The sequence below is a fragment of the Octodon degus genome, unplaced genomic scaffold (assembly GCF_000260255.1).
Source record: "Octodon degus isolate 3935 unplaced genomic scaffold, OctDeg1.0 scaffold00127, whole genome shotgun sequence".
NCBI classification, from domain to species: Eukaryota; Metazoa; Chordata; class Mammalia; order Rodentia; family Octodontidae; genus Octodon; species Octodon degus.
The window spans coordinates 916,876-937,634 of NW_004524703.1; the positions used below are offsets into that span (position 1 = coordinate 916,876).

At 52.1% G+C, this 20,759-nt stretch overlaps 1 protein-coding gene across 1 annotated transcript in view; it reads right to left on the reverse strand.

Annotated features, from left to right (window-relative positions):
* Positions 1-7,512: 7,512 nt before the first annotated feature.
* Pgbd5 (piggyBac transposable element derived 5) overlaps positions 7,513-20,759 on the reverse strand; it is a 59,117-nt gene continuing 45,870 nt past the window's right edge. Inside the window, exons 4-7 of the mRNA XM_004640816.2 lie at positions 15,776-15,956; positions 13,863-14,060; positions 10,294-10,399; positions 7,513-9,161 (exon numbers count right to left, since the gene is read on the reverse strand). Coding sequence (XP_004640873.1) covers positions 8,966-9,161; positions 10,294-10,399; positions 13,863-14,060; positions 15,776-15,956 — 681 coding nt within the window. The 3' untranslated portion in view covers positions 7,513-8,965. The remainder of the gene's footprint in view (positions 9,162-10,293; positions 10,400-13,862; positions 14,061-15,775; positions 15,957-20,759) is intronic.

The window sequence follows — 20,759 nt, forward strand, 5'->3', positions numbered from 1 at the left end:
AGAGGAGTGTCTTCAGGGTGGCCCAGGGCTTAGGCTGGCGCTAAGCTGATTCTGAGGGCCAAGTAGGAACAGACCTTCCTTGAGCCTGGGCTGTCTGAGCCAGATGTGCAAGGGCTCCTGATCCGTGTTCCTTTTGAAGTAATCACTGCCATTTGTCCTCACGCTGAACCTTCTCGGCTCGGACTGGACTGTGGCCATCTCTCTACCCTGGATCCATCAGGGAACAAAAAGGCAGAGAGGTGAACCCTTCTAAGACACCTCTCAGCCAAGAGAGTCGGAAGCATATGTGGTCACAGCCTTGTCCACGAAACTGCCTCAGAGTGCACTCGGCCTGTATCCTGCTCAGGGTCTGCAGGCCTGGAGAGGCTGCAGCGGGAAGGACCTGTGTGCAGGGGCAGGAGGAGCAGATCAGTGCCTAGCACACAGGGTCCCACATGGGCAAGTGGAAAGCCTGAGGGGTGACACTGGCTGGCACTGGCCAGCGCTGCACAGGTGCCCGCCTTCAATCCTTACAGTCTATGTAGATGTGACCACCAGCTTCCCTACTGGGGAAGCTGGGCTCCATCACTGATCGACCAGTTCATTCACAAACACTGAGGATGTCCCAACTCAGACTGTCTGGGTCCTGGTCCCTGGGAGGTCCCACTGCAGAATTGTGGGGGACAAGGAACAGAAAGGAAGCGAGCCCAGGAGAGAGGCAAAACAGGAGGCCCAGGGGGTTGCCCCAAGGCAGACAAGGCTTCCACTGAGTCCTGCCATTCACATGCTGCCTCTCCTCAGGACTATGGCCGTGCCTGTCTGACAGGGCCTTCTGCTTTCTCACTAGTGTCAGTGTCCCAGGTGAATTACAAGTGTAGCTCCCACCTGACCGGCCTGAGGCTGCCACCTAGGCTCTCCCAAGGAATAGAATGAACCTGGAGGAGTCCTCTGGGACCACAGGAAGGTGCCCTGAGGGGCGGGGCTCACAGAGCGGCCCCCTGCCGCTTACCTTGCACTCCTAGCTCCTAGGCTGGTCTGCGAGGCAGGGGTGGGAACCAGAGCCAGCGTGAAGACTGCTCCAGGCAGGCAGGGTCAGCAAGAGGCAGTGCAAGGTAGGCCAGGCTGCCCAGGTCCTAGTGGAGGAAGGTCACCAGGAGATGCATGCTAGAGGCTGAAGCAACAAACTCATGAGGAGCTGGCACTGCAGCAGGTGAGGGGGGGGGGGCTTCTGGCTAGGAGATGGGCAGGACCTGAGGATGCTGCTGGGACTGGACGGAGGGGAAGCATGAGCACCCCCTTCCTTCTCCTGCCCCCACATGGGGTTTGAAGGCCATCAGTGCTCAGGATGTCCAAGGAGCCAACAGCTGAGCAAGAGCGGAGGCGTGGGCTTTGGCTAGTACTTCACAGGCCTGGACAATGCTAGGCACAAGCCCTGTCTGTGTGCCTGTATCACATTTGGTCACAGGAGGGTCATGGGACAGTCATGTGGAGCTGTATTTTTGAATGTGCTCACTGTCGTTTGATGACAGGTTTGCCTGTGTCGCTGTGGCTAGAAAGTCATCTGAGCCCATTTCTGGGACGTTAGGATGTTAACTTTTACATCACTTTCATTATCTAGAACTTGGGATTCAAAGGGTGCCATACCCAATGTCCACACTGGCCTTGGACCAGAGCCTTTGGGGCTCATATAGCCCACAGCCCCCACCGGCCCAGAGTTCCTACAGCTGCCAGGCCCTGCTTGTGCTGAGTGGGGCCAGAGGTCCCGTTTCCGTTTCGCTGGGACACTGCTGCCACTGCAGTCCTGAGCTGCTCTTGTAGAGGTGGGGACTTAGCTCACTGCGCTGGATGGACAGCTCTGTGAAGCAGCAAGGCCTCTCCCTCTGGGTGACGGGAGTGCTGCTTTCGTGTGTGGCCTGAGAGGTGGTGGGGTGATCCTCAGGTCAGAGTGGGAGTGGTACTGAACTTGGCTCAGGACCCTGACCTGGGACTGTTACCTGCTCTGTTAAGTGGGCAGATGATGGTCACGAGGGTAGAGGACAGTGCTGCTTGTCCTGGGGACTGCTATCACCCTGGAAGTCAGCTTTGCAGAGAGGAATGTCCCCTGCTGTCTTTGTTTTTCTAAGTGCATGGCCTCTGTTCCTGCCCTTGATGCTGCACATGTGAAGAAGAGGGAGCTTTCCAGGCTACCCCGTCCTACCCCCGCCAGGACCCTCAGGCTCGCACTGAGGCTACCTGTGAGGGCGCCTTAGGTCTGGGTCACTACAGCAATGAAGGCTCTTCTCTGTCAGAAGTCTTCAAGCTGGCAGTCTGGGGAAAGAGCTGCACTGCCTGTATTCCTGGCCTGAACCTCACTAGTCACTTGTCTGTCTCTTAAGATTCAGACATTGTCATCCCAAACTTGCTTTTGTCTTAGCCAGATGAGCCCAAGGGGCAGAGACGGACAGACTGCAGCTCGGCAGCCTGGGGCCCATGCCAGCTGCCACCCGGACACGTTGCTGGGTGATGAGATTCAGAGAGTGTGCAAAGCCCCCTCTCCACACTGTTCCTCACCCCACTGTCCCAGCATGTCCTTCCCTTGGGTCATTATAGTCCCCTGTGCCTGAATGGATGTGCTAAAAGGTGTCCCCCAGGGGGACAGTCTCAGCACTTTTTAGCTCAACTCGTCTCTACTGTCCTGCTAACCATGTGAGGACTCACAGATCACTCAGTAGGCGGGGACCTGTGGCTCCCCATCTGGCCTGGGGTCTTCCTGCAGTGTTTCTTGTCTTAACAGAAGTGAACCCCATTCCCTACAAGTTCACAGTGACCCTCGTCAGGTACTTGGTACAAAGCACTTTTCTAACTTAGGGCTTACTGGTTAAAACACGGCCCATAGTGGGATCCAAGACAGATCAGCCTTGTAGGTGAGGAGGTTCTCAGAGACTAGGGGCCTCCAGAGAGGGCAGCAGTGAGCAGCTACAGGCTATAGAGAAGCACAGGACCAAACAGGACGGCGCTGATGCCAGACTCCAGCTATACTGGCTCCCTCTTCCGGTGGACTCAGTGTTGCCCCTCATCCCAGGGACAGGTTGTACAAGCGGGGGCTATATATTGGAGTGGGGGACACATTACCTCTGTCCTCATCTGCAGGGCCTATGCTGGCTTCTTCAAAGCACATGTGTGTGATTTGTTCCAAGGTGCCATTGTGGAAAAGGCCAGGATCGAGGCTACTTAAAGCTGGCTCTGCAGAGGGGGAGGATGACCCAGCACTGTCCAGAGGTGGTGGCCTGATGGGTGTGGGATATGCCTGAGCTGCCCTCTCCTGTTGGTTGTTTTGGCTCATGTTGCTACGAGTGGGCAGAAAAACCAGGCAGCCTCCTGCTGGGCGTCTCTTGATTGAACCAAAGCTGTCTTGCCAGGCTTGGGGCTGCCATACTGCACTCTGCTGCCCTCTGCTGGATATTCTGGGAATAGTCCTGTCTCAGAGGAGGGCACCGTCGTCGGAAAGATGAGCCAGGGAAGTTTCTGAGACCGTGCATGACTGGCAGTCAGTGGACAGGTTCAAACCTCTCGTGTTTGAAAGATGATTGGATCGAGGTAAGCCTGGGTTGTTACATAATATTTTTTTGTTCTAACTGTTGAAATGAGACACCTACACTGTCCTGTCTCCCTCCCTTTCCTAGGACACCAGGGAAGTACTCCCAGATGTTTGAACATCCCACGGGGCCATCTCCGTGCAGTTACCCTTTCAGGCCTTCTCAGTTCGGGGTTGGGGTCTCCTCTGCCAAGTCTAGTATTCTGCCGTGTTGCATGGGAATGTGGGCAAAAGCACTGCTGCACACACTGGGCTGCCAGGGCCATCACCCACCCCAGGACAGGCCTCGCTTGTCTCTGCCCGTGTCCAGGGTGGGCGAGGTTGAGGAGGACAGAGCCAGTGCAAAGCCATAGCCCGGGGAGCCCGTGTCACCTACTTCAGCACCCCCAGGTCCAGGCATGGCCCTTTAAAGCAGCAGCCTTTGTGGTCTCGTCCTAGAGTTTAAGGGCAGACTTGGGCTCCTCCCACAGGAGATGGCCCTGCGTGGGTGTGGATTCACACTCACGTGGTCTGTGGTCCAAGCCACATTCCCACTGTGACTCCCGTAAGATATGCTCCTACCTCCAGCTCCAGCAGGGGTGGCTCTTCCAGCAGGGCTTTTACTTTTACTGCCCTGGCCCCCTGGGAAGCCTGTGTGCCTCCGTGGCTCAGCATCCGAGGTGGCAGAAGCTCACCTTGCTCAGTCCGCAAGCCTGGGGCTTAGTGTCCAAGCTCAGTAAAGGCTTTTAAATGACTTCTGGCTACTGGGCATGTGTGGGCCTCTTCAGACCAGAACACAGCTTGATTTTCCTGTGGGAAATCCTGAGGAATCCTGTGTCCCCTGATGTATTTGCTAAAGAGGAATCCCCTGTGAGACATTAAGAGAGGGGAAATTTGATACAGTACATTACTTAGAGGCAGAGCCTCAGGGAGGTGATTGGTTACAGTCATTGGGATGGAGTCCCAGTGGTTGAATCCTGGCACCTTTATAAGAGAGAAACTGGAAGACACAGATGTGCATGCTGTCTCTTGTTGTGTGACATCTTGCATTACCTTAGGACATAGCCAGCAAGGCTGTTGCCAGATGAAGCCCTGACCTTGGACCTCCAGTACCAGAAGCTGCAACCTCTTGTCTTTATAAAGGTGTTCAACCTCAAGGATATTACTACAGTGACAAAAGGTGTAGACTAAAACAGCCTGTGGAGACCCACACCAGTGGGAGGTAGCATCAGAATTCAGTAAATGTGGCTCAGAAGGCAGGAACTCACAGTCAGTAAACTGGACCAGTCGTGCTATTCATATATGAGCCTCTTGGCCCTTGCTGAAGTCTGTCCTCTTTCTGGGTGGCTCTGCCCGCAGGAGGTCTTACATAAAAGGGTCCATTCCCACCCTGCTGTTGTGGAGGGGGCAGTTCCTGAGACTTGAGGACCTGTAGCCAGGTAACAGCTGCTATGGTGGACCTGGAGGGGCAGGTGAGGGCCGGATGGGGCTGCCCCCTGTGGAGAGTCTGGTGGGGAGGAGACAACTACAGAGGGCAGTCAGAAGCAGAGAGGATAGGAGAGAAAGCCACTCATTTTATTAAAAAGCATTACATCTGGGGCGAACTTAAGGTTAACTCTACTTCTTGAAAGATCTGTAGAGTGGAAGTTGGTAATCACTGAGATTACTTCTAGGGTGTTTGAAAATTCTGGCTTGCAGAAGAACTTTAAGCATGAGCATCATGTGCTAGGAAAACTGTTTTACTTCGTCTTTGAAGTTGAAATGCACCTGCTTCCCAGAGCCTTTCTTCTCCTGTACTGAAGCATACAACACTGCAGGGAAGCCAGGGCAGCTGGCACCTCTGGCTCCTGACAGGATCATCCAGGCTCCGCAGTCTTTTGGGAAGCAGGAGGTGGCAGCAGTCACAGAGCCCTGCACAGGAAGCACAGCCTCAGAGCGAAGAGGGGAGGGGAGACAACGGGGCTGCGCCAGAGGCAGGGCTGAGGCCAAGTGGCTGTGGGTGTCTAGCCCCAGGGCCCAGGGTCCTTTCCTTGCCCTCCATCACTGCTTCCAGGCTGCAGGCCGGGTGCTTCCGTGAGCAGTCTTTCTCAGGCCTTCCGCCCCACGAAGAGGCATGAGAGGCCAGCGTGAGAGGTCTGGGTGCCTTTCCATAGCTCTGCTGAAGAAGTGACCACTTGACAAGCTACCTGAATATTATCCTAATTAGCATGTTGGGGGCACATACTTATTGCAGAACCCAGAATTTAGCATGTGACAGACATTGATAAAAACTTACAGCAAGTGTCCCTCAGTGTAAAGTCCATACCACTGGACCACTTATCTCTGGAAGATGAGCCACTGATCAGTGGAAGATGCTGTTCAAATCAGAGGCTCTGTGTGTGGGGAGTGTGGAACTGGTAAGGAAAGCATGTCAGCTGGAATTCCCACAAGTCACTGAGCCCCATGCACTGCTGCCCTGAGGGTCTAAGGACAGCTTTCCCCAGAGCCCAGAAGCTTTGGATTTGTCTTGCACAAGAGCCAGGAATCTCCTACTGGGTCTTTGGCACAGAGGTGGGACCTAAGCAGAGGGGGCACAGAGGTGCCCACTGGCCCTGTCCACTCCACCAGGCTATGCTGGCTTGTCTCACAAGGACCACTTACGTGGCTATTATGAGTTTGCGCCCAAGTGTCTCCCAAAGTTCCTTTGCTAAAGACTTGGAGCTCAGCCCACTGAAAGGTGGTGGGGCCTCAGGAGGAGGAGTTGGTCACTCGCTGAGTGGGTGCCCTCACAGGGTACATGGACATAGCCCCTCCTCCCTCTCTGCTTTCCAGCCACCATGATTTTCATCCTAACCACAGCCCCAAGCAACACAGCCCGCAACCATGGGACAGAACCTGAGACGATGAGCTGCGGATAACCTTTCTTTCTCTTCAGCTGATTATCTCAGGTGTTTTGTCCCAGCCACGAACAGCTGACTCATAGGGCCTTTCCTGGTCACCAGGGAGGGCCAATGTCCGCCCCTCGGGGCCAAGGACACACTGGGGCTGCTGGGCAGCAGTTCTTCCGTCAGGTCCTGTGGGCTGTCCTAGTCTGTACTATGCACCATTTTGTCCTAGGAGAATACACACACACACACACACACACACACACACACAACCTTAGGAGTGAGTCATCTCAGCCTCCCCTTGGCCCCAAGTGCTGTCTTCCCCTCATCACCAGGAAATGGGGGCACAGAGCCACTGTGACCAGTCTCCAGCTGCCCAGGAGTGTAATGTCCCCTCCTGCCAACTCAGAAGACCCACAACACACAGAGGACAGCTGAGAGAAGACAGACCTGGAAGTTCCTCAGAGGGATAGGTACCTAAATGCTTAAGTGGTCCCCCTTATGCAGGGGGAATGCCCTAGTGAGCACCTGAAACTGGGTGGTACCGAACCCTGTATGTGCATACCTCAGATAAGCACAGCAATACACTATAATATGTTTTAGTTTAGTTTTTTTGTTTGTTTGGTTTTTTTGGCAGAACCAGGGATTGAACTCAGGCCCTTGCATTTGCCAGGGAAGCGCTTATTCCACTGAGCCATCTCCCCAGCCCATTTTTTTTTTTTTTTTTTTTTTTTTTTTAGGTACTGGGGATTGAACTCAGGGCCTTGTGCTTGCCAGGCAAGTGCTTATTCTACTGAGCTATCTCCCTGGCCCCAGCAATATACTATAATAAAAGCTATTTAAAACTTACCAATTATTTCTGGAATTTTCTATGTAATATTTTTGGATTGCAGCTGATCTCAGATAACTGGAGCCATGGATAGGGCTGTTACCCTCCCAAAAGGACCACTGTCACCAGCTGTGCTGCTCTGAGTCACCACTTGGGTGAATTTCTTTTATCAACTGCTCAGGGGTCCATGGTACCCAGAATGAAGGCTCATACACACCAGGTTCTCTGGGATAGCAGCTTGTGTTTTGTCCCTAACCTTTCAAACAAGTCCATATATTAACAAAGAATCAACATCTAAATAGACTTTTATTTTTATTTTACTTATTTGGACAGAAAAGAAAATTCATCAGCTTTCATTAGTCTCCCTAAGTATTGGAAACACATGAACTCAGAAATAGTGGACCTTGTAGAAAAGCATCACAAATTAAAAATATATTTCTCCATGTGGTAAAAGTGCTTTCAATCCAATTAAAGGGCATGGCAAGGGTGTTTCGAAACACAATCTAAAATGTGGCCTACAATCCGTGGCATCGAATTCAAACCACAGGGTGGGGGCAGTCACCAATCAGGTGGGAGGGACGCGGAGTTGGGAGCATGCTGCCGGCACCCCTGGGGGAACCGCGCGTGAACAAGGAGAAACGTCCCAAGCCTGAGTAGAATAGATTCTGCATCTGTAGAAATGAGGTGGTTCCGTAAACAGGGGTGGAGGGGGATCAGATAATTCAGAAGCCCCTTGTTCTTGCTGAGGGACGGTCAGGCCCCTCAACCACCTGCAGGAGGGCTGCGAAGAGCCTGGGTCTTGGGGGATCCCCTTGCCCACCCTGGGGTCAAATAACAGCCAACCCAGGATGTGACCACAGCCCCAGGCTGGAGCTCTCCAAGGCCACCTGCACCTCTTAGAGCAGCAGCGGCTGCTAGGGTCACCGCATGGACAGGACCATTAGCAGAAGGTCCTCCGGAGAGAACTGTGTTTCAGAAACGCTATGTAGTTTTTCAAAACAAGTAACTGCCAACCATAACATCTGTGATAAAGCTCATGGCCTGCAACCATGGTGTCCTGGGAGCCAGTGGCCCTTCTCACCTGCGGCAGGCACAGACACAGGCTGTGGTCATGCAAGGGACAGTGAGGGGTGCAGGCAGGAGAGGGGGCGCCTTTCCCTGTTACAGTAGACCTTAAGCGACAGTAAGAAAATAACCTGAAGATATATTTAAAAATAAAAAACACCATCATCCTTCACTGCAATCTTGGCGGCTCCCTCTCACCGCCACTCCCACCACCCCCACAGAGGACAGGAGTGGACACTCGCCACTCCATCTCTGTGTGTTAATGGCACCGGTTGTGTTTCTTCTTCCAAGAGACTGCTCAGCTCCTGGCAGGAGGCAAGTGCTGGAAAATTCCCACCTCCCCGACACCTGTGCCATCCAGTTTGTCCCCAGCTCTGTGCGATCCTGTATGACCTTGAATGTGTCACCATACAAGGCAGGTGATATCAGCACGCCAGGCTCGTCGTTCACTGATGCCTTCTGTGGCCACAGCCCGCCCTCTGGTCACCTGCACTGTGCCCCACAGGCTCTGTGGGTGTCTGAAGATGGACAGGGCACTTGCGAAGGAGCACGCTCTTCACACACGGGGTCTCTGGTAGCAGGTGACAGTGGCAGCAGGTTCCCTTCTCCTCCTCCTCCTCCTCCTCCTCCTCCTCCTCTTCTTCCTCCTCCTGCCACGCCTGGGCCTGCCTGGTATCAGGGGGCTGGCGACATGTCCTCTAGACCCAGCAGCTCCCTGACAAGTCTCTCCCCAAACTGCGCCCGGCTGTACCTGCTCACATGGTAGGCATCTGACATCTTGTACAGGATGTAGGCATTGTTGACGGCGATGCTGATGGCAAACCAGAACACCTGCTGCCAGGTCTTGTTGGGTTTGTGAGAGATGAAATACCTGTGGGCAAGGGGCCGAGATGGAAGGCCATGGAGCATGTGCCTGGAGGAATGCCCAGAGGCCCAGGACCCAGCAATGGACTGTCACAGGCTTTCCTGGGGTGGGGGTGGGGAGCTCCAGACTAGGGTAGGGTGGGGTGGCAGGCTGGGGCTATCACAGTGAGTTCTAAGACAAAGACAGGAAAAGAACACCTCTCAGGAAATCAGGATGGACTAGGTCCACTGCAAGGCTGGAAAGTAATGCAGGTGTCCTGGGACAGCTCACATCGTGGCCAGCCCTGCCAGGCCACTGCTTCCCTATCTGTGAACATGTCCCTGGCTCCTCCCTATCCCACTATCCCACAGCTCCGGCCTACGAGTTCTTTCTTTCCAAGAGTGCCTTCACTGCCCATCTGCCCTCCTGAGCTTCCAGGCGCTATCTCCGCTCACTACGTTCATTCTCCACCCATACGTGCACCTCTGTGCCCACTATAGGGTGTTTAAAAACCAGGATTCTCTATACCCCACCATGTGTAGCACGGGGGGGGGGGCACCCTTAGTGTATCCCGAGTAAATGCCAGTTTCTCTGTAACAGCCTGTGCAAACAGCCAGGACCAGGCATGGAGCGCCTGGCTCATGTCCCAGGTGTGGTTCCGTCTGCAGCTGGGTGAAGGTGTGCAGAGAGCACCTGGCCCTGCTTCTCCTTCCCGCCAGGAAAAGGGTAGGGGTGGGGGTGCCCCTCAAGGAGCTGACAGATGCACTGTCTCGAGCGCAGATTTCCCCGGGCCCTAGGACGCCGTGGTGGTGCTGCGTGGATGGCATGCCTCGTTCTGTGTCCACACACTGCTATGTGCTCACCGCAGCCCACACCAGGTCTCAGGTACCTGAATTAGAAAAACTCAAGGACTCACAGGAAAAGCCCTGGGCAGGTGCCTTGGGGTCTCTAGGCTTTGGGGAGACATGACTGCACTGAGGGGGACACTTGGGCAGTGGACAAGAGAGGAGGCCATGGGCTTTCCAGAGGTGAGTAATGCAGGCCGAACCTGGGGTTCTCAGTGTACCCCAGCTCCTAGAACCCAAACTGAAGCAGCTGCTGCCTCTCCAGTGCCCCTGCCACGGGGGCACTGCCTCCATCCAAACATCTGTGCACTTACTTGCTGTACTTGTCATCGTATCTGCAGATGTAGCTGAGGTGGGCGGCAAAGGCCTCTACCGCCAGGGGACAGGGGATCTCTCCACTTCTCCTCTTAATGATGACCCCTGCAGGAAGACAGTGCTTAGTACTGTCAGCTCCCAAGCCACCTGCAAATAGGACTGCAGCCCCCTCACGGCGATGAAGAGAGGGTGAGGAGCAATCCCAAGATCTCCACAGGGCAAGGAGTGCCTAGGGTCTGCCATGGAACTAGGGTAGGCCCTCAAGGCCCGGGTAGCATGGGTGCAGGGACAATGACAGACTCAAAGCCAGCTCCACGTGGCTTGGGTAGGGCAGAAGCGGGACCCAGGACACTCCTACCCAGCTAAGCTGGAAGAAGGAAGAAGATGGAGGCCGCATGCCAGGGGAGGTCAGGAGGACTGAAGCCGCCTCTGCCTGCTTCCCCTGGAGCTGGGATCCAGGCTCAGAAGAACAAGGAGTCTCACCTGTTTCATATTCTCAGGACAACTGAGGCCCTGGGGCAGGAGTGGGGGGCACCTGTTCACTGCTCAGACATGGCCACACCCCCTCCAGGGGTCTTTTCTTCTGGACGATCCCTAAGTCCCACCAGGAGAGCCACAAGCGGGCCTGCCACCCTCCGTGCTCTGCTGCCCCAGCCGCTGCTGGGCACCTGTGTCTAGCCTTCCAGGGCACTGTCCCTGCCTTCACAGGCCACATGGGAGAAGTTTGTCCTTAGAGCCACACATCTTTGATTCCTCCCCTCTTCCCTCATCTGTCAGGTTTCCACAATTACAAAGAATTCATTCGTAGGATTATGACAGCTGACAAGGTCAAACTAAAAAGGACATTCATTCAAGGCCCACAAGCACCTTCACCTGGGGCCAGACCCGTCCTGCTTCTCAAGTGTCACTAGGGACAGGTGAGGAGTTGAGCAGGCACAGACCTGCAAGCCTAGCTGAGCTGGGACCTTTCTTTTGCCCTAGAAGTGGCACTTCACACGAGGGACACTTGCAGAGCTGGGAGAACCGGGGTGCACAGTGTCCTCGCAGCTCCCAAGAACCTAGCACACAGCCACCCTGTGCACACCTGACTACAGATTCGCACGGCTGGCCAGACAGCCCGGGCCTTGCAGCTGGAAGTCCTGTTCCCTGCGGTGCTCAGGCTCCACGTGCCACGTGGACATGCCGGCCACCACTGCTAGTCTAAGCAACCAATCAGGACATTGCCTGGCCTCGCCATGAAGGCAAACTATCTACACCATGAGGGTGAAGTCATCAACATTTTCCCTTGCAGGAATAAAGTCTTTATATTAAAACATATTCATCATAAGTGACAACAAAAGGAAGAAAAAATGTCTAGGGGCAGAAAATCTGCTTTCAGAGATAATGAGAAAAAGATAAAAAACTTTTCTCAAAGAAATGTAAAGGTTGTGAAGAAACTAAGTACCATATACACACAAAGAGCTAGCCAAGCTTCTCCATAGTCACAGCAAAGTATATCTTAAAGTTGGTAGCAGTGAAACCTGCTGCATTAACAATCAAGAATAGCTGGCTGAGACGGTCCATGAGACTGGGGCAGGAGGACTGTAACTTTGAGCCCAGCCCAATAAATTTAGCAACTTAGGGAGAACCTGTCTCAAAACAAAAAGGACTAGGGATGCAACTAAGTATAAAGGCTCTAGGTTCAGTTCCCAGTATGGTAGGGGGAATAAGGGGTCTCTCTATTTGTCCCATGGCAAATAGCACAGCCTGGAGGAAATAGGCTGTCAGAAAGCTAACAATGTCCCTGTCCACTGACGCTGCTTTTAGATTCACCCAAAGATTCATGTGTGCAGTCACTCAACACACCTTTATACATATCAGAAAAACGACTATCCACGAATAATGACCAAAATGGATGACAGATATTGGGAAGTAGGAAGAAAATGTTCAAATGCAGAGGGGCAAAGGGAGGGGGGAGAGGGAAGGGAAGGGAAGGAAGAGAAAACAAAGGAAAAGTAGAGACAAAGCTTTTGGAAAGGAGAGGAAGAAGCAAGTGGAGGGCACTGGGACGGGAAAAAGAGGAGTAAAAATTCATGTGCACAGGTACAAATTCCCTGTGATCGGCCCAGAGACAGCTCAGCAGTCTAAGCGCCTGCCTGTCAAGGACAAGTCCTGAGTTCAATCCCTGGTACAAAACAAACAAATTCCCTATGATGAATGTGATCAGTGTATTTCAACAGTGTACCAACAAAAATAATTTTTAAAAAAGAAAATCATGAATAGAAGCAGGGCATCTCCAACAGGCTGATCATTACATAGACTTTTTAAAATTACATTTTTGAAATACTTTTCTTTTTTTTTTTAGTACCAGGGATTGAACTCAGGGCCTTGCACTTGCCAGGCAAGCGTTATTCTACAGAGCTATCTCCCCAGCCCACATTTTTGAAATACGTTAAAAAGAAAACTCACTACATGCCCCACCAGCCCTGCCCCTAGGCACGCTGAGCTGGCCACAGAGACCTGGCATGGTGGTGCACACCTGTAATCCCAGTGCTGGGGAGGCTAAAAACAGGAGGATCACTGAGTCCAGCCTGTGTAGTGAGACCCTGTACCAAATACAAGAAAAGAAGGAGGGAAGGAGGGAGGGAGGGAGGGAAGGAAGAGGAAGGAAAGAAGAAAGAGAAAGAAAAAGAAAGAAAGAGAGAGAGAGAGAGAGAGAGAGAGAGAGAGAGACAGACAGACAGACAGACAGACAGAAACTATCTCTTCCTTTAAAGAAAAAATGCCCTAACATGAGCTAAGCAGGGGATTTCCGGTGGGGAGAAGCAGCCAGCCCTGCTGCTCCTAGGACCCCACTTCTCCAGCTGACTTAATGGCACCTGTAGCTCTCCCCACTTGTGGGGCTCTTGGCCTGGGGACCCGGACGTTGGTGGGCAGTGACACTGAAGCCCAAGTACCCTGGGAGCCGGGGCAAGTCTCGGGACATCATGTTCCGACATGGAGTCCTCTGAACTACAACCAAATTAAACACAAACAACAAATTTGAGCAGCACTGAGTGCTGTCAGCTTTCTCTTCTCCACCGCTGGACACCCCCATAGTGGGCCCTTGATGGCAGCTATCAGGCTCCCCCCAACCACACTACACAAAAGTGAGTGTGCAGCACACAGGTGCCAGGCAGTCCCACAAGCTGACCCCTGCAGATATTTTAGTAAACATCCCCTCTTTGTGGGCCCAATTTTCCTTTCAGCAGTTTAAAGCTTTTACTGTAGTAGGTTACTTTAAATGTGAGGCCCTCACTAATCAAGTCCTTCATTATGAGCAGATTTCCAGTAAGGCAGGCACACAGGCAGGTGCCTGGCTTCTCAAGGGTTGCAATTTGATCCCCCTCAGAGAAGACCTTTCACAGCCCCCGGATGATAAGGTGATCCTCAAAATGACACCTGTACAACATGGGGGTCACCTGCGGATCCCATCATCTGGGCTCAATACCACACAGAGTGGCAGTCAGTGACCCGGCCAGCAGCCCAGGAATTTCAATGGGGCTTCAGATGGCCCGCACCTGCAGGCCCCAGGCCCCGCCCAGCTCACCTTGCTGCACCGGAGAATAGGCATTGGTCAGGAAGCGGAAGTGGCCCTTGTTGTACCAGCAGATCAGGGACATGTTCCCCTTCGTCTTGATCTGGTGCTGGCCACGGGCAGGGGGCGTGGCTGGGCTGGCCAGCATGGACGGTGGGAGGCCCGTACAGTCGCTCTTCCGGGGGCTGAGCAGCCCGCAACAGTAGATCCCTGAGGGGAGATGCGGTTACATTCATTCTGTCAGAGCCCAGGCACCACACCCAAACCCTAAGAGGAGAGGGGAGGGCACCTCAAGGAGCCCTTAGAAGACAGCTGCAGTTGGGTCCTCCTCCTGTTACCACCCCCAGGCTTTTACAAAACATTGCCTGAGGCTGCAGGAAAAGCTGAGATCTAAGCAGCAGGCCAGCTGGAGCAAGAGTGACCTCATCAAGAGGGCCCACCCAGAGTTCAGGACCACGCCAAGCACAGCATGCTAAGTGCACATAGGAACTCCCACACTTAGCGGGTCATCACACATACATCAGACGAGAGGGAAGGAGGCTCTAAGGGGAAAGCCCTGGGTGACAGTTGGAGGGCAAACATGGAGTGACTTGTGGGGGCAGGGACACCAACCCAGAATGTCTAATTGGCCCTGAGGGGACATAGCCATCCCTGGCCCTCAGTGTGGGCACAACTGATGGAGAGCTACCACCGCTGTCACTGCAGACAAAGCCTGTGTATGGCAGGGCTCAGTAACCAGATGCTTCTAAAATAGGCAATGAGATCATTTCTGTTACCTAACTTCTCTTGGAAAAAAAAATCCAAGTGCTACATCTCATTACCTTTATCCAGAGGAAGATTCCCTCCCCAGTCTCCTAACTTCCTGAGCCAGGAGACACCTGCCTCTCATCTCCCAGGAGAACACAGCCTTGGGGGGAGACAGCCCCAGTGGCCCAGGTCACCTCCAGCTGCCCAGACACATACACTGAGCCAGGCTTGAAGACACTGCATAGATCTTGGTGCAGGCCGATGGTGTGAGTCAGGGAGTGCCTGTCACGCACAGAGAGGCTGCCATGCATGCATCACGCGTGTGGCATAGGGCTCTCCCCTGTGGCTTGGCAGCAGAACCCTATTATTCAATGTGACCTCTTCAGGAGTGGTTGGGCCAGTCCTCACTGCTCTCCCCCTGGGCCCATCATACCACCTGGTCAGGGTCAATACACATGCGCTCAGTCTAGCTACGGATGGCTACTGAGCCCTGTGTGGGTGTGGGCTGCACAGATGTGTCAGAGGCAGCCCCGGCACAAGGAGCAGAGGCCAGCTGCTTCCCCACCTTGCTGCACCTGAGGCTCACCACCTAAGGGGCCAGTGTGAAGGCTGATGTCAGCTGTGCGCTGCACAAAGGGTCTGTGCCGGAGTGGCTGCTCTATTAGCACGGTGCTTCCTGTGCTTCCCTGAGAAGATGAGATTAAGTCTCACTGCAGGCTGGCTGAGGTCAGCATGCTTACCCTGGCACCCCAGCCAGGACATCTCTCCCTGGGATCCCCTGTGCCACAGCCCTGAGACTGCCCAGCCTTTGTAACAAGAAGCCTAGCATCAAAGCCCAGGCCACTGGCTCATTCTCTGTCTCAACACTTTGCATCTGCCAAGGAGGAGGTCACAATAGAGATGGAGGTTGGGTCAGGAGCCCGTAGGCCCTCACTAAAGCCAGGTTGGGGCCTTTGATGCCCACAGCCATACAGAAAAAGATACGCAGAACAGTACCCAGAAGACCAGGCCTAGCTCTGTGCTAGCATACCCCTGAAACTGTGGCCAGAACTCGTATACTTTGAAGTCACCAGGACCCCTTGTTGCCTGGTACCCTAAGCCTATGGTCACTATACTCCATACCCCAACCCTCTACTACCCCCTGATGGTCAGCCTTGCTGGGACTCTGCATGACAAACCTTGCTTCTCAAACTCTTCAAACAGTGTCAGGCTGGTGATGCTGGGCCCTGTGAAGATGATGTAGTTCTTGCCAGCCGCATCTCGGCACAGGCTCCTGGCCACCATGCTATGGAGCTGGGGCTTGCTCTTTAGTGCATCCAGCCCATCAGGGCCTCCGCCTTCCTTCAAGTGGACATAAATCTGTAGAGACACACAGAGTTAGCCTGGACCCAACAGCATAGCCAGGAGCCCGGGGCCAGCAAAGGTGGGCCTTCGTCCCCAGGCTTGGAGCATGTGAAAAGCTGCCCTGTGGCCCAAGCCACCTCATACCGAATCAGCTGGCGACTCAGGCCAGATGCTTCTGTGTGGCAAGGTCAGGATGGAGAAAAAATAGGCCAAGTGGCCACAGGCGCCAAACCTGGCAGTTAAGGTCAACACCATTACCAGTCCTGAACAGTAAAGGTCCCTTAGGTTTACCATATATCAGTGATAATGAACCTCTTGGAGCTTTCAGTGATACAAACAGCCCATTGTAGCCCACATACTATCTCTGCAATAGAGAAAGGTAAAGGTGATTTGCTAGCTAGGTAGGATTGGATAAAAATGAACTCCTGCCTGAGACCAAGGCTCCCCGGAGGGTGTGCCTAGACTTTAGCATGAAGTCTTTTGTCTATTCTGTGCTCATCTCCAACAGAGGGGCAAAGCATAGCTTTAAGAGCCTGGCCCTGCTGGGCACTGTGGCTGGCCTTTAATCCTAACACTGTAGGAAGGTGAGACAGGAGGGTCACAAGTTCCAACCAAGCTAGGGAAACTTAGCCACTTAGCTGGACCAGAAACAAATCTGGGGATATAGCTCAGCACAAAGACCTTAAGTTTGATTCCCAGCACAGGAGACAAAAAAAAAAAAAAAAAAAAAAAAGTCTGAGTCTCTCTGTGGCTGCAGCTGTGAATTCTCCCAGGTGGTCCTGGATAGCATCCTCTTCTACAGGGAACACAGCTGCTTCTCTGGAATGTTCAGATCCTCTATTGGCAGCCTTTTCCCAGCTCTTATTGATACAGGAGTGATATTAGGACCTCTAAACAGCATATAACTCTTAACCTATTAGATGTCTGATACACCGAGTTTGTGTTCTCTAAAATGGAAGAATGAGTTTCAAGGAACAGCAAAGGTTAAGAGTAGGGAATATTTACTGAGAGGGAGAGGTTGTGGGGACCCATTGGTTTGTCAGTGTCCCCTGCTGTACCCAGGGAGAAATGCTGGCAGGAATGAGGAAAAGGCAGGCAAGAAGAAAAGAGCTGGATCAGGTGGTGGCCTGTCTGCCTGACTGGCAAGACCACTCCCAGAATAACAGCAGAAGCCTTTATACCTTTGCAAAGCCAGTACTAAGTGTCACAAGGTTGCCTAGTGACTAATAGCTGACAGTAACCAGTCAGGATGTTTGTCTGTGCACTGAGGTAGCTTGACTGCTTGAGGCACCGAGGCCTAGTCACACCTTCACACATTTGTCCAATTTTCCAATTTCTGTGGCTCCCAACAAGAGATATGCTCTTGAGAGGCAGGAGCGGACCCAAAAGCAGGTTGCTGAGGACCCCACTTCTCAGGGAAAGTTTTACAGTGCACAACTAGGGGGGTATAATGTGGGTTGCAGCTACAATCAATCAATAAGATTATAAGTACAGCTGCTTAGTTAATATCGATCCAGTGGGGGAAGCAGGTCACGCAGCAAGCGCACATGGAAAGAACACAGAGCTTTTAGGGAGCAACGAGCTCCCCTTGCATTGACACACACGGCCAGGCTTGTCACTTGTTTCTATGCATTGGTTTTTCTTTTAAGTTTCCTTAACAGCTCAGTGGCTTAGGCAGTCCCATTTGTCAGTCTGAGGAAGCCCAGGTCCTTTTCTGCTCAGGGACACAAAACTGAAACTGGAGTAGGCCCTATGTTCCTGTCTGGTGCTTCAGCTCTTCCTTGGTACCTTTGGGTCATTTCCTGTATCTGCAGCCTGAGGTTCCCGTCTCTGTGCATCAGCCTTTTCTTGGCTGCCTGGGGCACCAATCAGCCGCTGGCCTCCCTGCGGCTCGCACATTGCTCTCCATAAGGCTCCTCCACCTTCAGGCCGGCAGTGGTGCCTGTTTCTTGGGTGAAGGCCTCTCTATGTTGTATCTTCCGGCTCCTCTTAAGGGCTCACCTGGCCGGGCCAGGCCTGCCATGACAATTTTCCTCTAACTGGTTTAAAACCATAATCCATTTTTCCAATCAGACCCAAATAGGGTTGGGAGAATCACTGGGAAGTGTGTGCACATGCAGCAGGAAGCATGTGTGTCTCAAGATGTATTCTCTGTGCATGAGTATTCTGCACACCCACAGATCTCAAGACCATTGTGGTAAACAGAGCACTCCCCCACCAACCAAAGTCATCACAGTGAGGATGACATTATCTTATTCCTGGAAACAGACAGATGTCAACTTTTATGTGGACTAACAGTGAACCTCACCTTCCCAACCCAAACTGTGTCACTGACAACCCAAGAATTAGCAAACATGAAGTCAATGTGGAATGCGGAAATTTCTGCAGGGAAATCTGCACTATCAGTTGGAAACCTAGAAGTATGGCCACTACAGAAACAATAAAGAAGGGCTAGGGAGAGAGCTCAGTAGAGTTAGCGCTTGCCTGGCAAGCGCAGGGTCCTGAGTTCAATCTCCGGTACTGAAAGAGAGAGAGAGAGAGAGAGAGAGAGAGAGAGAGAGAGAAACCAACAAGAGTCAAGACACCAATCAGCCCATCTCCATCAAGAGAGTGACAGGAAAACTATTTGAAAGTCATATAAAGAGGAAACCACATCATTTACAGCAACAACCTGGAGGTTACTAAGTAGAATAAGCCAGGCCCAGAAAGACAGGTACTGCCCAAGCTCACTTATATGTGGGATCTAAAAAGGCTTCATTGTTAAAGCAGAAAGTAGGATGGTGGTTACCAGAGCCCTGGGTGGGGAGTCTTGAGATGTTGGCCATAGGGTTTAAATTTTCAGTGGATAAAACAAAGTATAACATACTGACTACTGTTGATGATAATGTACCCGGTGCCAGAAAAATGCCATAAGATTTTAAGCGTTCTCGCTACAAAAAATGGCACAGGCAACAACCCGTGAAGTTGATCTCACCATTTCCTAATATGTGCATATTTCAAAACATCAACTGGACACATTAAGTTTATGCAGTTGCCAATTATGAATAAATATTTTAAAACTTTGTAAATATTCATTCAATTTTACTCATGCTTTATACTTTTAGGAATTCAATCCAAGGTAACAGTCAGGAACACTAATGGGTTTACACATCCACCTCAGATTTTTTGGTAATAGCAAAAAAAGTTAAGCTACATAGCGGAGGCTGATTGTATGTATGTATGTATGTATGTATGTATGTATGTGTATATATATATATATATATATATGACAATACAGTATGCAAGTACTTTCAGTGTGTGTTTGTTTAGATAGATATCCTGGTGATGTCTTCAAGTGGCTATTTTTGTATAATATAAAGTATTTATGATATTATAGATATTGTAGGATTTTTTGTTTTTATATAATGTAAAATATTTATAGGAATTGCATGCTGGGATTTTCATGCTTTTGACACTAATACAATTTAATCAGGACACTGAATGTCATAAAAGGACTTCCTCTCAGCATGAACTGAGGTGCGGGCCAGCACGAACCGAGCATGTCTGAGATCCAGGCTCCTGCTCCTTGCCAGGCACAGCGTCGAGTCTGAGGGCCTCTTGCTCCTGTCACTATACATTTTCCAAACACCAGTGAGCAGCTGAGAGCTCTGGCCCTCAGCTAAGATGTGGAGGACAGTGTGGAACAAGACCCATGTAAGATTCCTCAGCTGCTTGCCTAGGCAGGTACAGCCATCTCCTTGGGAAGGGTGGACAAGGACATGGCAGCTGTCACAGGGAAGGGGAAGGGAGCAGCACTGGCAGGCATTCTGTTCCCTTCAGGATACCAGGAAATGGCACAGTCGGGAGGCGGCCACAGCCAGAGGCCACGGGTCATGAGCCCGCGTCATTCATCACTGCACAGCAAAGAGCTTTCAAAGAAAATATAAAACAGGGTCTACACCAAAATGTAATATGAAGTTTGATCCCTGGTACCAAAAACAGAAACACGGTAACCTGAAAAGTCCCAGCCTAGGAGCATGATTTAGTTATGAGGGCTGGGAAATCCAATTCTGCAAAGGCTCCACTCAGCAGGGGTGCCTTCCTGTGGCTGCTGTTCCCAACTCCACTAGTCTCAGCTGGTATCACTGACTTCATCTGGCCCATGGGAGATAACAGGGCTTCCTCTGTGGACAAGTGAGCACCAGTGGAGCCTCTTCCCTGCCAGTGCTGCCCCATTCCATCTAGATGACAGCTGGTGACCTGAGACAGCGTCACCACAGAAGCCACAAGCCTCCTTACACTACAGGAGCCTCTACTACACAGCACCAATATGCATGCCATCCCTAAGTGGGACAACTCCAGGTCTGCACTTAAAGAGTGAGACACGGCTGGGCCCAGTGGTACCCTTCTGTAACCCCAGCACCCCATCAGGCTGAAGCAGTAGGATCCCAAGTTTGAGCCCTGCCTGGACAACTTAGCAAGACCCTGTCTCAGAGAAAAAAAAAAAAAAAAAGTAAAAGGATGAGGATGTGGCTTAGTGCAAAGATCCTGGGTTCAGTCCCTAGTAATGTGCACGTGCGCACACACATACACAGAAACGTAAGCTACCTCCCCACGTACTCTAGCATCTGGCTCACAGTCCCACCAGCACACAGTGGCAGGCTCCTCCGAGTGGGCAGGGTGGGGTCTGCGAAGACACTTTTCTGCCTGATGTGAGCAGGGCTGGCACATCTTTAGGGCAGGAAATGTACCTTGAGACATCAACCCTGTCACTTTTCCTAGAAAAATTTTCCTCTTTCCTATGATTTAGTAATTTCTTAATACACATGTTTAAACACA